Here is a 16,524-nt window from a genome sequence, read left to right as displayed (position 1 = left end):
TTATTGGAATTATCGTCTTCAGGACGATCCTCTTCAAGAGGTTTTTGGAGTGATTTGATATCTTTATTTAATTTTTAATCCCCAGAGATTTTATCTTGGACACCAATAGGTATTTAACGCTTCTGGCATCAATAAACATTAAATCAATTTCGTCCATCGGGGACTTCAATTATTTGTGGTGCAATTTAACATGTATATGAGATTCCACTCATTTGGCATTCAATAATAATTTGTTGAACTTATAGTTCATAATGTGTGAATCTAACATAAGTAATCCAACGGAAAATTTACGGCATTATACAATTCATCATTCATATCTCGCCTTAATGACAAAAAAGTATTGAGTTGGATTATTGAATCAAAGTATTAATCTATGAATTGATCCTCAATTATTGGCTCTATATATGTCATCTTGACGAAGAATACATATAGCTTTCATAGAGCTCATATAGATACGTTTTGATGGTGATAAAAATCAGTCAAGAAATTCTCTTTCGGATGTATATTAATCACACACTAATTTTAAGTGGAATAATCCAAATTCTCTTGCCTTAATTTTAGCATATTTGAACTTTACCACAACATGATTCCTATGAGAGGATTAATGAAGCTCTTCGGGAGCATTTTACTAAATTTATTATCAATTGTATTAATACTCCTTCTTTTTCTCAATATTAGATGCTCTTCAAGAGCATGTAATGATGTAATATTCAAAAGCATGTAATATTCATGAATAAACATATGAATTGCTCTTCAAAAAAATGTATTATTCGTCATGAATATTATTGTACTACTTTAGGAACAATAATTAAAAATAAATAAATAAATGAAGCAATTTAATTATTGAATAGTGTGCTGATATAGACTAAAACAATTTAACAATTATTAAACTAGTGGCTAATAAATTTAACAATTTCATAGATCAATAAATCGTGTTGATAACGTGTTTTAAATTAGAGAGAAGAAGAGAAATTAGCTGAGTACTAGGAAAAATATATTTAGGGCAAATTGCATGAAAATACCCCACTTTATACCAAAATCTGGTTTTTTGACAATCTTTTCAATTGTAGCAAAAATTTGAACTACCTTTCAATTTGTTGCAATTGACTTCCGGAGTAATTTTTCGGCCAACTTAATGCTGATGTGGATTCCCGTAAAGTTGACGTGGCACGCCTCGCCGACTAATCAAACGACAAATTGCATGAAAATACCCCACTTTATACCAAAATCTGATTTTTTGACAATCTTTTCAATTGTAGCAAAAATTTGAACTACCTTTCAATTTGTTGCAATTGACTTCCGGAGTAATTTTTCGGCCAACTTAATGCTGATGTGGATTCTCGTAAAGTTGATGTGGCATGCCTCGCCGGCTAATCAAACGACAACGTCTCTAATTACCTTAAACGATGTCGTTTTCCACGATTTTAAGCAAATTACAATTTCTAGTTTTATATATTTGTCGATTAGGGCTTCAAATGTCCTAATTTCTTCTCCCAAATTTTCTCATCTCAGTTGTGTGGCCATAAATTGTATTTTATGCTTCATTTTGGTTACTTCAAAATTTTACTCTTAAATAAAAGTATATTTTAAAGAGTACAAGATACTTGATGTGGGTATTTTTGTACATGATGAGAAGTAGCGCCTCTCCGGATTAGTCACACTATTTGAAGCCTGCAAGATGCACGGCTCTGGTTCTTCGCATCTGCAGAATTTTGGAGGTAAGGGGAAATTGTATGAGCTCAGTCGTCCCGTTTGAGAAGAAGAATCCATCAGTTCAAAGATTTTTGCTGCAAATGAGAATTTATGGAACAAGAATTTCAACTGAGATGAGAAAATTTGGGAGAAGAAATGATGACATTTGAAGCCCTAATCGATAAATATATAAAAGTAGAAATTGTAATTTCCCTAAAATCGTGGAAAACGACATTGTTTAAGGTAATTAGAGACGTTGTCGTTTGATTAGCCGGCGAGACGTGCCACATCAACTTTACGGGAATCCACATCAGCATTAAGTTGGCCGAAAAATTACTCTCGAAGTCAATTGCAACAAATTGAAAGGTAGTTCAAATTTTTGCTACAATTAAAAAGATTGTCAAAAAACCAGATTTTGGTATAAAGTGGGGTATTTTCATGCAATTTGTCGTCCGAGGCATGCCACATCAACTTTGCGGGAATCCACATCAGCATTAAGTTGGCCGGAAAATTACTCCGGAAGTCAATTGCAACAAATTGAAAAGTAGTTCAAATTTTTGCTACAATTGAAAAGATTGTCAAAAAATCAAATTTTGGTATAAAGTGAGGTATTTTCATGCAATTTGCCCATATATTTATATATATTTCCAACATCTAAAAGATTTACTAGAGTCTAGAGATTATCTATTTATCGAGAATTAGCTGAAACTCAACCAAACGCGACCTTGCACACGTGGCCTTGGCATGCCGTAATTCTTCCAAGATCCGTTGCCCCTGCTTGTAATTCACATAAGTTTTAATTATGATTTTTGGGTTTAGCTGACAAACCCCTCTATTTTTTATTTATTACATATCCAGAAGCCTATCCAGTTTCAGTATCCACTCCCATTCCCCTTTTTACTCCGAAGCCCCACCTCTCTCTCTCACACACACGCTTCCCTCTTTCTCTCTCACACACACATATTGTAGTGAAATTGAGCAGGTAGTAGTCAGTCGCCTCTCCTAGTCTTTATCTGAAAAACCAAAACTGACATTCTTCAAGCCAACAAGTTTGGAAAATTTTCTCTCTTATCACAGAACAGTTCTCTTCCGACAAATCCTCTGTCTGCTACAGTAATGGCGGACCAATTTACCCCTACCTCCTCCCAAAGGAACCGAATCCCTTCCTCATCTTTTTAGATTCTACCAACCGTTTGGAATAAAAGATACCGTTCCGATGGAACTCGCTTAAACCTTCCCTTTTGTTTTTTCAACCACGTGGTGTGTGTGTACGTACTTGCTATTTCTGTACGGACATGGAATTCGCCGAGGAAGTAGGGGAGAGCTCGTCGCCGCCTCGGAGCTACGGCAGCTTCGGAGGCGGCCCAAGCGCCGGAGGAGGAAATAACGATGTGATCAGGAATGATGTTTACAATCGCCTCATTGAGAATGGAAATGAGGAGGCGATTACTAATCCTGCTTTCCTCGAGCAGTTGGAAGCTCATTTTAATCGCTTGCCTACAAGGTTTGTGTGTGTTAGTGTGTGTGCTTGTTTGTTAGTTGAACAGTTCAATTTGTTCCGATTGTAACTGTTTATTGATAAATTTTGGCTGAGCGGAAATCTTCTGAGCAGGGAAAAGGAACATACAACTTTGACTCCTCCATTATTGTCACCTTAGTTGCTTTGCATTTTTTCAACAGTGTATATAAATTTTGTCAATGTAGTGTATAATATGAGATTTTGGAAAACGATCTGCTCTTTATGTTTTCAATATTTGTATGTATTTATAAGTGTGTTATGTGTGTAAGATATGTATAATATGTAAGCATACTTGTAAAATTTTATTGAAAGGCATGTTTTGACATTGAGCTTGACTAATTCAAATATTTCATTTACGATTTTGGTGTTTTAGGGTGGAAGGGAGATAGGAATTTCAGTTGTATAAGGAAGTGTTTGATTCTTCTAGAGTTTGATGTTCTGTTCCATTTTTGGAATGTATAAAGAAGGTTGGGATTTTGGAGTTTATCTTGGGCTTAACACTTTTCAGATATCTGATTATGTCAATTGCTTAGTTTATTGTCTGATATGTTTTCTAAGTTGCTGTTATGGCCAATCTGGTGCTGTGTGACTTGATTATTTTTGGTATTATTGTGCTTTTCAGTTATGGGCTGGATATCAATATGGAAAAAGTGGAAGATGTGTTGTTACATCAAAAGCTTCTTGCTAGTGCAAAGAATCCTGACAATCAACCTGTTTTCCACATCCGTTTTCTAGAGGTACATTTGGATTACTCAATTCCGATCCTCATTTCCTAGGTATTGGGTTAACTGGACAAAGAAGAACCGAAAATTAATCGGGAAGTAGCATTGTTTGTCAGTGTGTTTGCGTCCGCAGGTGTTTTTGCATCCTCAGGAGTGTAACTTTAATGGCTCATGGTTTGATATTGTTAGGATGCAGTCGGAAGTCGACAATTTTAAGCTCATGGTCACTGAATTTTATTTAAAAAATGACAGAGAAAGAAGGGACTGGTGGGGGCAGGGAAACTATTAATGATTCTACTGAAAAAACTTTCATAAAACAAGAATCAGCAAAATTTTGTTTTGCATTCTCGATATTTTATTATCTTCCACTGACTTATAGCAATAATTTACTTGCTTTCCCCGGCTTGATATCAGAACCAAGAATGAAAACATTGAAAAGGATGCAAATTTAATCTGGTACTATTTGTTATACCAAATGGTGAGAAAGAATAACGTAACATAAGGCTGATGCCTAAAAATATAATCACTGTCATTCCTCAGAATGTTCTTGACTAAACACGTCTTGATCTTTCCTATATAAGCCACATCTTGAGAGTTAATGTCTGTGTGTTAAAATATTAGGAGTCTATTAATAGGACTCCAAGCTTTCTATCCTTTGTCTGCAGGGGGAATTGGCCATATACTTTCTATATCTATTTAACTACCGTAAAATTGGTTCGTAGTTGGAAGGAAGGAGACAATAATATGGAAGAAACTTTTGTCTTGACAAAACTTTGATCAATTTCTTTGAGTTTAAAGGACGAATATAAGTGATTTTATGGGGAAAAGTAAATATTAGTTTGTTTGCACAATGCTACTGTCATAAAAAAAACAGTAGCAAACATATTATCAATCATCATTCGATCTTGATATATTGAGTTCTCATTCAGGTAACAGGATGCTTGCTTTTGTTGGCTTAAAAATTCAGACCAAGCATGAAAAGGGTGGACTTTGATTAGGCAATATTTGTAGCACTGTTGTTCCCCAGAATTCTTACAAAAAGACATCTTGATCCTTCACCAATTAGCTATTATCTTGAGTGTGATGGCTGAGTTTTCTAAGCACTGGTAGTCTATTGCAGAAGTCTTTTGACTTTTCAGTTGGAGTTATCCGCATTCATCCTTTCCGTCTTTATTAGGTCAACTAGTTTACAGAACATTCTAGGATGATACTTTTGCTTTGCTGGTGGACTACTGCTTTATTGCCACTATCTTCATCATTCATGAGGACATTGGTTCACATCTCTCAATTTTGAGCCACTGATCTGCACTATTAGTTATACGTCTGCATCTCATTTCATCAATATGTATCCAGTGTATACTCATTTATTTGAATTTTTTATACTGCTTAGAATGTTTGCACTAGAGATGATGATCTTGATGGTGAACAAATTTCAAGTGCTCTTCCTTCCTCATTTCCACGTGATAGTGTCAATAATGGTGTTCACTCGTCAAATGGCAGGTACTTGAGATATTGAATCTATTGTTAATGAATTGATTCTAGATTCTTTTTTTTCCCCCATAAAGGTATGATCTTCCAGTATGATTTCCTGTGTTGCTGTAAGCCTTTTCACTCTCTTACTTTGCTTGGGAACAGGGATTCTGGGGGTGACTATGAGACTTGTTCTAAGCTTGAGGATCTAAATCTGGATGTTAGGAAGGATTCTAATGATGTAAACAGGGAAATTCCTGCTGACAATTTTACTCAAAGGTAGTTTTGCAATCTCTTTCATTATTTCTCCTTTTCACTTTTAGACTCTCAGAGATTGCATTATCATTTTGAGATATCATAGGAGTTAATATGGACTTCCACCCATTGTTCGTTTCTTTACCTTTAGTTATTACTCCCTCCGTCTGCCAAGAGTATGCCACAATTGCCATTTTGAGCGTCCGCAAAGAGTACGTCACTTTCCATTTTAGGACATGGTCCCACATCTTTTCCTTATCATTTATTCTTACAAATACCCATTATTTACAAATAACCCACATCTTATTCAATTTCAACCACTCATTTCATACAATGGTGGGACCCTTTCTCCACTACATAAAAATCACCAATCATTTTATTAAAACCCGTGCCCAGCCAAAGTGATATACTCTTGGCGGACGGCGGGAGTATTTGATAGAGGGACAAATTGATCTAGAATGGAAACTTATGTTAAATGCACAGAGCTCAGCTTTTGAGAATAACGAGTTTTCAAACATAAAATGGGTGAGTTTTTGCTGGGCTGAATCTAGAATTCACTGAAAACCATGACCTGGTTCCTACTCAAGATGACTTTTATATTTGAGATGGCTTAGAACCGATAGTTCATAATTTACTTTTATCATTGATAAACCAGGAAGATATGTGAAAAATATTATTTCTTTTCCATCACTTTGATGAGCATTCTCTAATAGTCAACTAAGCTGTAATTGGATGAATGAAATCCATATGTGTATTGCAGGGAGGAAGCATCATGCTTACCAATTCATGAGATAATATTTTCAACTCTTGACAAGCCAAAACTTCTCAGTCAGGTAACATATGAGGGGTATTGCCACTTTTATCTATTAGTTTTCAGGCTTATATATAATGCACTGGTGGTATTCGTTGTGTTAGCTATCCCAGTTAAGGTAAAAAATATTATTTGCAATTGCAATGATTTGGGATGCATTTTATGATTCCATGTTAACAGGCAGTAGTATATTCCCTTATGTTCATGCCAAAACTGATACGATGGTCTTAACTGTTTTGCAAACGAAACATGCAGCATCTGAAATGTTTTCAAATTCAGGTTATCACCTGGTGCCGGAGCACTTGCTATCATCTTTTTTCTTTTTAATATTCTTACACTTTTGTTTCTTTCTCTTTTCTCTTTGTTTTTCATCTCTGCTCTGATATTCATTGTTGGATTTTTTATTTATTTTAACATCTAAAATATTCATTTGATTATTACCGCAACTACAAGCTTAATTATTTTCTTGTGCACAGCTGTCTGCTTTGCTCTCTGATGCTGGACTAAATATCCGTGAAGCTCATGTTTTCTCCACAACAGATGGATACTCCTTGGATGTATTTGTTGTCGATGGATGGCATTCTGAGGTATCTTTCTTAAGCCTCAAGCTTGTGATGTATGGCATATCTTATATTGCAGGATTTTTATAACATGTAGGATTGAGGCGGTATTCAAATCCCATATTGTTTACTTCAATTAAGTTCAGACAGCTCAATCAAATTGTATTGGATTTGAATTATCGATATCCAATATTGTCAGCTTAATCATCTCTAATCCTAACATTACACATGAATTTGGTGTTTTACCCTCAAGTCATGTTGACCTGAAACTTCTCAGAAATGTCTTCCCCCCCTCTCTCTTCTAAAAAACTGTATAGTTGCTTTTCCTAAAACAGTAACTTCACAATAAATTTACTATTCTTTTTGCCCTCATAATCTATTTTTTGACTGGAAATGATCAATTCTCCATGCATAACAGCATAAGTAAGATCAATTGTGTGTTCCATTAAAATTTCCATGCACATGAATGACAAGGCGTTATAAAAAGCATAGTGTAGATTCCTTAGAGAAACGTTTGTTTTTTTTGTATGAAAAAATGGGGTAAATTCCACTTTCAATCCAAAACTATTAATGTTTTGACAAAAATGTTCTTAAGTTTTTATAATTAAAATAAAATATATTACCACAAAACTAGCAATAATGTCTTGGAGGTCAATTTCCAGCATTGGAAAGCTGATGGGGCTAGCCGAATGACAGCGTGGATTTTAAGTAGAACGGTGTTGTTTTGATCCTCAAAACGACAAATGGAGGCAAGTCATGTTAGCTTTCTGAAGCTTGAAATTGACATCCAGGACATTTTGTTAATTTTGTGATAGTTTGTGCTTTTAATTGTAATTATCAATTGTTCGGGATATTTTTGTTTTAACGTAAATAGCTGTGTAATTTACCCTAATAAATATCAAGTTCATGCTAGTCTATTGTATAATAATTGTGCTCACAAAATGGTTTATAATTGTATGAAAGTAATTTGGCTTAAAGAAATTCAAGGAGGTGCAAAATTATGCATCAGTATGCAATTGAATAATCGTATGATATTCGCATGCTTGAGTGGCAATATGCATAGTGTTCCTACGTTTTTGCTTAAGAATTGCACTTGGCAGATGTTATATTACGTTATAATTTTTCAAGGGTTTTGCGCAACTATTTCTTACTTGTATTATGGATGTACTACTAACTAGTGGCAAGCTTCCCCATTTTGAAATTGCTGACTTCTTCAATACTATGATTAGGATACAGAAGGTTTATACAATATGATGAGAAAAGCAATTGCTGAAAGTGAGGTAATTAATATATTGCTTTCACCTTGATCTTTGTTTTTCTTTTCCTCCTTTCATAGTTGATATGTTTAAATTCAGTGTCCTTCTCTGTATGTTGCTCTAAATATTGCTTTTCTGTCATCGTGCTTGGTGGTCTACTATTGGTTCTATATCTATCAATGTTATTAAGGGAGGGTCAAGGCGGTTTTCCAAAAAACCGCATTATGGTTATGGCAGACGCACGGCGGGTTAAAAAGAACATTCCTAAATTTCTGAACATTGACCAATATCTAGTTTTGCACACTAATTTAAAAATCTGTCACAATTACGGAACTTTCAGTTTTTTTATTTTATTTTACGAACGAAACTGATATGGCCCAAACTAATGCTGACATGCCCCCCTGAAAATCTGAGGGCCAAATCGGCTGACAAATAAAAATTTGCTTAAACTTACCAAAACAATGTCGTTTTCCCTTGAAATTGAACATAATATACTGAAATCGATTCGAGAACAAAAGTATCTGGAGATTATGGCATAGAAATTAGAACATGTGAGAGAAATCAGTGCTCCACCATACTTGTGTATCGAATGACATGTTTGGGGCTAGCGAGCTCGATGCACTCAAGTGTGAGATGGTTGCATTTGTGCTTGTAATTGTTGGCAAGTTAAGTTTTGGTGCTGTTAGAATGAAATATCTTATCACATTGAGTCTCCACTCTCACTTTGCTGTTTGCCCAAATATGCTTCTCTCCACCACCACTGACCTCCATTCTCCACCCAACTTTAACCTCTGCATTATCCATTGAATTTAGCCATCTATATTATGAGCTCTATTAGTTCCACTGCCATCCTCCATTCTTCAAGTCCAAGATCTTGCTGCTATGCTCTCAGTTCTAGCCACCACAAACTTCACTCTCCAACTGTCACTTTCCAGATTTTCATCTTGTCAGCTCACTCTTAAGACCTGCATCATTTGTTTGGCTTACTGCTGCTAATAGAATTTATGGGCTGTTGCATGTTTATCTTGAACTGCGTCTTATTTTGCTGCTTCTACCAGTGAAATTGTTGGAAGGAAGTTGGGTTTTCCAGTTGAAGATTTTTTGACAAAAATTTGGCACAAGAATTTTTCAAGAAACACCAACAGAACCACACTGAACAGATATACATCAGTGCAGTTTCTTGAGATAAAGATTTTTTGTCAAAAATTTGGCACAAGAAATTTTCAAGAAACACCAACAGTGCAGTTTCTTGAGATAAAGATTTTTTGTCAAAAATTTGGCACAAGAAATTTTCAAGAAACACCAACAGTACCACACTGAACAAAGATACATCAGTGCAGTTTCTTGAGATAATTCAGTTTGATTAGGTGGAAGAAAATGTGCCATTTTGGTTCAGGTTTGGTTTGAACCTAAATGACCATTTGCTAACCCCTTGGATTTACCTATTTTAGATAGGGCCTACAGGTGGTGGTTGTTCAGGTAGGAATAATTAAGCAGCTATGCATGCTAGGGTAAGTAAGGTTTAGAGTTAGCTGCCCTGAGTTCAAGCTGGTTGCAGGATAGTAGGACTTTGGATAGCATCCTTTGGTGCTCCTCAGTGTTTATTAGATTCACATGGTTGGTTCAAAAGTTTCTGCTCTATTTTTGTATCTGTACTTGTATACATTTTAGGTATGACATATTCATTGCGCATAGATATGATACTATTTTGACATTCCATGAATTAACCTCTTTGGCGACATTGGATCAATTTATAAGAGAAGAGAACTTTTTGTAGGACATTTATTTATAAACCTTGTTATGTGACACTGGATCAAGTTACCCTGGTTGTTTGTATAATATATGCTAGTTTTGACACAACTGACATAAAAGATACAACAGATTAGCTTTTCTTTTTTTCTTTTTCTTCTTCTTCTTCTTCCTAAGATGTTTGAGGCTATTATCATGCATTTGCTCTTATGGCTTACTTTTCATATGGTCATCGGAATAATATGAAGATTCTGTAAAGCTATCAGGAAGCAGTGTCTTTCTGTACTTAATTTACTATTCAATTCAACTTTATTATTTAAAGAAGTGTTTTAAGTTAACATATATATGTAATTACTTCCTCCTTTTCGAGTAAAATTTTATTCACAGTTATACTGTAGTGCGTTTGAGAACCAGACGGGGATCTTATCTCGAATCTTACTGAGTTCATTACAGTATTTCTAAGTGAACATTAAACAGATCACATGATGCAAGCAATACTGGTGATGCCCTGCTCTTTGTTTTAATTATAGTTGGTGATACTTTTTGCATGTGAAAAATTCTTAATGCAAAGCTATTAATAGATGAATATTTAAGATCTTGTCTAATCAGAGAAAGTTTGTCTATTATATGTTGGTTTGAAGGATGTAGTAATTGAGAGTTGGGTCATAGTAATTGTAAGACAATTATTAAGACGGACCCAACGTCGCTTAACAAGTAGATAAAATTGATATTATGTGCGATGTAGATGAACAAGACAGCCTAAAGTCTCCAAGAAGAAAGAACTTAAAGCAAAACATCTCATCTTGTTTTCTTGTGTGTGCATTGCTCAGCATATTCTCCAATTGTTCTTCTGAGAATAACTTATTATTAACAGCTAGTGGTCAATGTCGCCTCACAAATCCTCTGCTTTCAATTATTAAGGGGTCATGGTCTGGTTCTTCGCGATCTCAGTCAATTTTGGAGAAAGCTATTGCTGCACAAAGAAATTCTGAGGATTGGGAAATCGACTGGAGATTGTTGAAGATAGGGGAAAAAATTGCAGCTGGATCTTGTGGAGATCTGTTAGTTCAATGCTACTCACTAGAATTTGTTGTTTTATGTGAACCCATTCTTCCTTGTGCTTATATCTCAAGTATTCTCAATGACAAGGTATCGTGGAGTATATCTTTGTGAAGATGTTGCTGTCAAGGTCCTAAGGTCCGAGCATTTGAATAACTCTCTGGAGGCGGAGTTTGCTCAGGAAGTTGCTATTCTCAGGTAGTTACCATTGCAGACTAGTGTAACATATATTCTAGAATCAATTCATACCCATGAGCTATATGATAAGTGTAGTACGAGTTTTTTTTTTTTGAAACCAGGGGTATGTTATTCTAAAGTCACATTTTCAGGTATTCAAGTTTAGAAGGTGATCTTGAAATTAGGATAATGTTTTAAATCCCTTTTATTTGGCATGCAGACAGGTACAGCATGACAATGTTGTACGTTTCATTGGTGCTTGCACAAAGTTGCCACATTTATGCATAGTGACAGGTAATGTGCTTTCAAGAAGAGTAGCGTGGCATACTTTAACTAGCTAGCTTTGTTGGATATTTTCTTTTCTATAACCATATAAGTCTCAAGGAAGCTGAGTTTGCTAAATGACATCTTTATACATCTTATGAAACTTACTTGGCATTCTCATATTGATGCTGTGCCTGTTGCATCAAAATAAACATGAGTAATTTACTGGTTTCATTTTCAATACTGTAGTATGTAATTTCCCTAAGTTTTATTTGTGTAAATATCATTTCTAGAGTACATGCCCAGAGGGAGCCTTTATGAATATTTGCATAAGAATCATCCTGCATTGAAGCTCCCACAGTTGTTGAAGTTCGCAATGGATGTCTGCAAAGGAATGGAGTACCTACATCAGAAGAATGTTATTCACAGGGATCTGAAGACTGCAAATTTGCTTATGGATACTTCCAATGTAAGTAATTCCTAAGAAACTATAATTTTCTGCTAGGATAGATAGGTTTTACTGTTCATGTCTGATGCTCCTTTCTCTTATTTTCTTGGATTTGATGAGATTTTGCCACATGTGGTACATTTGTATCACAGTACTGGGACTTCTATGCCTAAATTGGTCTGGGAGAATAGTCTCTAGAGCTGGGGCATAGTGCTTATAGCATGTTACAGTGCAGTGGTTTGTTACATTAGTTTGTTAAATTTGTGTTATTTTTGTCCTATTTTGCTTTCTTAGTTAATTTTCAATGCTGAGTTTGAGTCAATCCTCCTTATACTAAGATTATGAACTATTAATAATGAAAATTAGTTTATTTTTGTAATTACTGAAACAAGTTATTAAAAAAGCGCATATAGGTAGCTCTTTCTGTGCTTTCAATGTAACTGTTGTTGAATCAATAGAAAGAGAATTGTTATTTATCATAGTAAGTAATTAAGCTCTAATCCTAAGCCCATTAACATTCTCTACTGAAACACAAAAATGAACTATAAATTTTTTAGCTCAGGGGCTACTGCCCCCGAACCCCCGTACAAGTACTTGCAGGCTCTATAATTCAATGATTTCAGCCCCCTATTGTGAATTCCTAGATCCGCCCCCCTGACATGTCATAAAGTTTCAGCGATGATCCTCAGTATTGGATTGGCATTGCATATGATGAGTTGGGAATTCCATATATCAAATTAGAACAGAAATATCCTAGCGTACAAGGTTTCGTAGTGTTCACATGGGGTACCCCATGTAAGATCAGGTTAACCTTTTCAACATGTATAAATGATATTGATGTATGTTAGTTCCGTTCCTACTTTCCGAGCCCCTCTGGATACTATTGTGTTGATAACTGTCAACCTCTTGGTTTGAAGCCTTACTATTGGAGTCCTTTTGCTATATCTAGTCTTATGATTTGTTGATCTGTGCGATAATTTGTTTCAAGGTTGTTAAAGTGGCAGATTTTGGAGTTGCTCGGTTCCAGAACAATGGTGGGATTATGACAGCAGAGACCGGAACATACCGATGGATGGCACCAGAGGTAGATCCCTTTCCATCTTATATGTGATTTTCTTTAGGGATGTTGTATATATTCTGAGGATATGAGGCATCATTTTTTTTTTTTTTTTGTTATTGGTAGTTATGTCATATTTTAGGTTCTGAAAATAAATACGCAGCATATTTATATGTAAAATATGAGCAGGTATGTTTTGAGAACTGGAAATTAGACTTTTTATACCTGAATGTGGGTGATTCGATGCCTAAAAAATGGTGTTATGGTACAGAGCTTCTTGAGGAAATAGTTCCATGAATAGTCTTTTATTCCATCATTTACTATCAACTTTTGGAGTTAGAAACAATCAAACTTTCTTGCTGTGAACATTATTGGTTAGAATTGTACCTATGTAAATTTAATTGGCTCCTAGGACTATACTAATGATGAGAAGATGACATATCTGCATCTTGAAATGCTGTCCTAGATTCACATATATGACCAAAAATACGAAATTACTAATAATCATCAATGAGCAAAGAGGTAGAAGAAAACACATACATGTGGTGTGACTCAAGTATTCTTTTTGTTTTTCTTTAATATTTTGAAGTCATTGTTCCATAAATTCCATAATACTACAAGTTCTGTCTTTTATGTCTTTGTTCTGCAACCTAGGCTCTCTGCCGAGCAGTTTCTTACCCATCTTTCATTATACAGGTGATAAACCATCAACCATATGACCAAAAAGCAGATGTGTTCAGTTTTGCCATTGTTCTTTGGGAGCTTGTGACGGCCAAGGTGATGTTAAATTTTTGTTTGGATAAGTGATAATCAGGCTTAATACCAGCAAGAATAAACATGCATTACACAAACAGTTTTTGTAGTTTTCATTCCAGCATTATACCATTCTAACTACTTTTGAAGAATTTGCAATAAATAAGTTCAAGGGCAATGCTAAAATATCAGAAATTAATAGTTTATGGTCCATAAATTGAATTTGTCTTTATTCATCTTTGCCCCCTTTTTCTTCCATTACAGGTACCTTATGATAACATGACTCCTCTACAAGCTGCCTTGGGAGTGAGACAGGTCTGTCAACTACTTTATGTGACACGCTACTTTAGATTGTAGTATCTGGGATGTTATAAAACACGAATGTAATAAATTTATGATTGTGTTATTCTGAATACATTATCAATTATTTGCATATAGTGAAAACAAAATCTTTTACACAACTTAGTGATGCTAGACTAGGGAATTGATCTAATAATCGATTGAACCTAGAAATATTGAATTCTCATTCAACAATGGTCTAATCCTAAGGCTTTGATTCTAAGATTCACATATTTCTGTTTTGACTTGATTGTTTTCTTAAATGTGTTAGGGTCTTCGACCGGAACTCCCAATAAATGCACATCCCAAAGTACTAAGCCTGATGCAGAGATGTTGGGAAGCCATTCCTAGCGAACGGCCTTCATTCAGCGAGATCAGAATTGAGCTGGGGGAACTCCAGCAGGAAGTAAATGTATGTGCATATATATTCATGCAAAATGCTCTTCAACAGCACGACCTCATTGACGAATAATATATTGCCAATTTTGCAGGATGCTCGAGATGCACCTAATGGCGGCTGAGTATATTACATCAACATACAATCGGCATGGTTCAGTACTAACGAGTGAGTGCTTCTTTAATTTCCCCCATCCTTTTCTTTTTTTTGATACAAGTATAGAGGTAAATGGCCCTTATATACATGGCACTGACACACTCGGAAGGAACATAAGTATATCTGTAATATAAATCATAGTTGGTATGATGCAGTTTTGGAGTAGAAAAGCTAACACCAATTTATGTACCTGTAAACGGTGTTGATTGTGAAAGAACAAAGTGAGTGGTTTCCACGGTTTCAGGAATACAATTCTCTCAAAATTTAGATCTCACAGAATATTAGCTTGAATGATTTGAATAGGAAATGGTACCCTGCAAAATTTGATGTTTCAGAAATGTTTGATAATTCATGCTTGTGAAACCTGAAGCATTGATTAAATTAATCATTAATTCAAGTCAAATTATAAATCTTGCTGGAATTGATCAACAATCAAATTTAGAAATTTTCAAGTTGCAGTAAAACATGCTTGAAACATGCTTGGTATCAAATCAAAATACAGTGGCTTTACTATTTTTGGAAATTTTGACGAATTTAAATTTGGGCCCAATCAATTTATTTGGCATCGGAATTTTAATACGCGACTCTTGAACAGTCAAAATGATGTAAGGGGGAGGTAGTGATGTCGTTTGCAACTTAAAAATGGAATATGATTAAAACTAAAATATTAGAATTGAAACTAAAATTGCCCCTTCAAATCAAAATTGTTAGCTTCATTAAAAATCCCAAGGCTCATTATTTGGAGTTCGTGGATGTTATAAGATTTTCAGTTGTGAGCTGTTGGAAGATATCCGCAACAATAGTTAGTCTTTAAAATTCTCAATATAATGTCATTCTTTTGAGGGTGGAAATCTATCCTTCTCTATAATTTTGTGTCACTAGCCAAATATTGAAATTCATACCATGCATTAAAATTTTGGTGTCAAGTTAGATTCTATATTTTTGAAATTTAAATTTGGGAAAAATTTCAAAAATAAGGAAAATTTATTTATTCTGACACCAATTTTATAGTGTACGGGAAAAATCAGAATTTGATTATATTGTTTGAATTTACATTCAATTAATCATTTTTAAAATAAATAGTTTTAAATGTGGCGTAGCGATGGACTTGACTTGAGACCTTTGACTCCATGCATTAACTACGGAATCACTAGACTAATATATATATATATATATATATATATATATATATATATATATATATATATATAGGGGAGGGCTATTCAGAAAACTCCTCTTAGACTATAAACTATAAACTAATTAAAATGTATGAATTATATGTAGAACACCCATGAATCCGCTGTGTAAATGTATGAATTACGAAAATTAAATTTTTTGCTACCTATGAGATTCGAACTCAGGACCATGAATTATTCCAACAAGGTGATGAATTAACCGTAGATCTTGATGATCCAAGGGCTGAAAATGGTTCCTATTTTATAGTCTAACTTTGATTTTTATTTTAGCCTTCCCCTATATATATATATATATATATATATATATATATAGAAAGGTTAAACAGAGAATGATAAATATGTGGAGAATAGAGAATTGATCTTGAGCATTAAAAATTGCAAATCAAGCGGCCTAGTTTTAATCTTGATTTGTTTCCTTAATATGGCCGAAAAGGACAATAAAGTAAATTGTTAAATATTTAAAACCGTGAAAAACACATTGAAGATCATATATATATATATATATATATATATATATATATAGATCTTATTTTCGGCAAGATACCACTAAATCATATATTTTCCTATATTTATTATTAATCTCATTCATTTAGTCATTTTTATGTTAATCAGAAATATTCAAATAATTTATTTTGGTGTTCGTA

The 16,524-nt window shown here is 34.5% G+C and overlaps 1 protein-coding gene across 1 annotated transcript; it reads left to right on the top strand.

The window, feature by feature from the left end:
- The first annotated feature begins 2,571 nt into the window (after positions 1-2,571).
- LOC131011705 (serine/threonine-protein kinase STY8-like) lies at positions 2,572-14,955 on the top strand. The gene is made up of 16 exons (XM_057939502.1): positions 2,572-3,196; positions 3,834-3,948; positions 5,324-5,433; positions 5,569-5,682; positions 6,419-6,491; positions 6,946-7,056; positions 8,259-8,309; positions 10,956-11,095; positions 11,184-11,291; positions 11,491-11,564; positions 11,828-12,003; positions 12,971-13,066; positions 13,736-13,816; positions 14,057-14,107; positions 14,403-14,543; positions 14,623-14,955. Exons 1-16 carry the CDS (start codon positions 2,988-2,990, stop codon positions 14,650-14,652), a joined length of 1,680 nt encoding a protein of 559 aa, XP_057795485.1. The 5' UTR covers positions 2,572-2,987; the 3' UTR covers positions 14,653-14,955.
- The last annotated feature ends 1,569 nt before the right edge of the window (positions 14,956-16,524 follow it).

Source organism: Salvia miltiorrhiza, chromosome 2 (genome assembly GCF_028751815.1).
Source record: "Salvia miltiorrhiza cultivar Shanhuang (shh) chromosome 2, IMPLAD_Smil_shh, whole genome shotgun sequence".
Classification (NCBI taxonomy): domain Eukaryota; kingdom Viridiplantae; phylum Streptophyta; class Magnoliopsida; order Lamiales; family Lamiaceae; genus Salvia; species Salvia miltiorrhiza.
Note: the sequence above shows the minus strand (reverse complement) of the source record. Positions and strands in the feature narration are given on the sequence as shown.

Coding starts and splice junctions, on each gene's coding strand:
- LOC131011705 (XM_057939502.1), top strand. CDS start 2,988: ATGGAATTCGCCGAGGAAGTAGGGGAGAGCTCGTCGCCGCCTCGGAGC. Junction 3,949..5,323: donor TCCACATCCGTTTTCTAGAG/GTACATTTGGAT, acceptor TATACTGCTTAG/AATGTTTGCACTAGAGATGA. Junction 14,108..14,402: donor CTGCCTTGGGAGTGAGACAG/GTCTGTCAACTA, acceptor TAAATGTGTTAG/GGTCTTCGACCGGAACTCCC.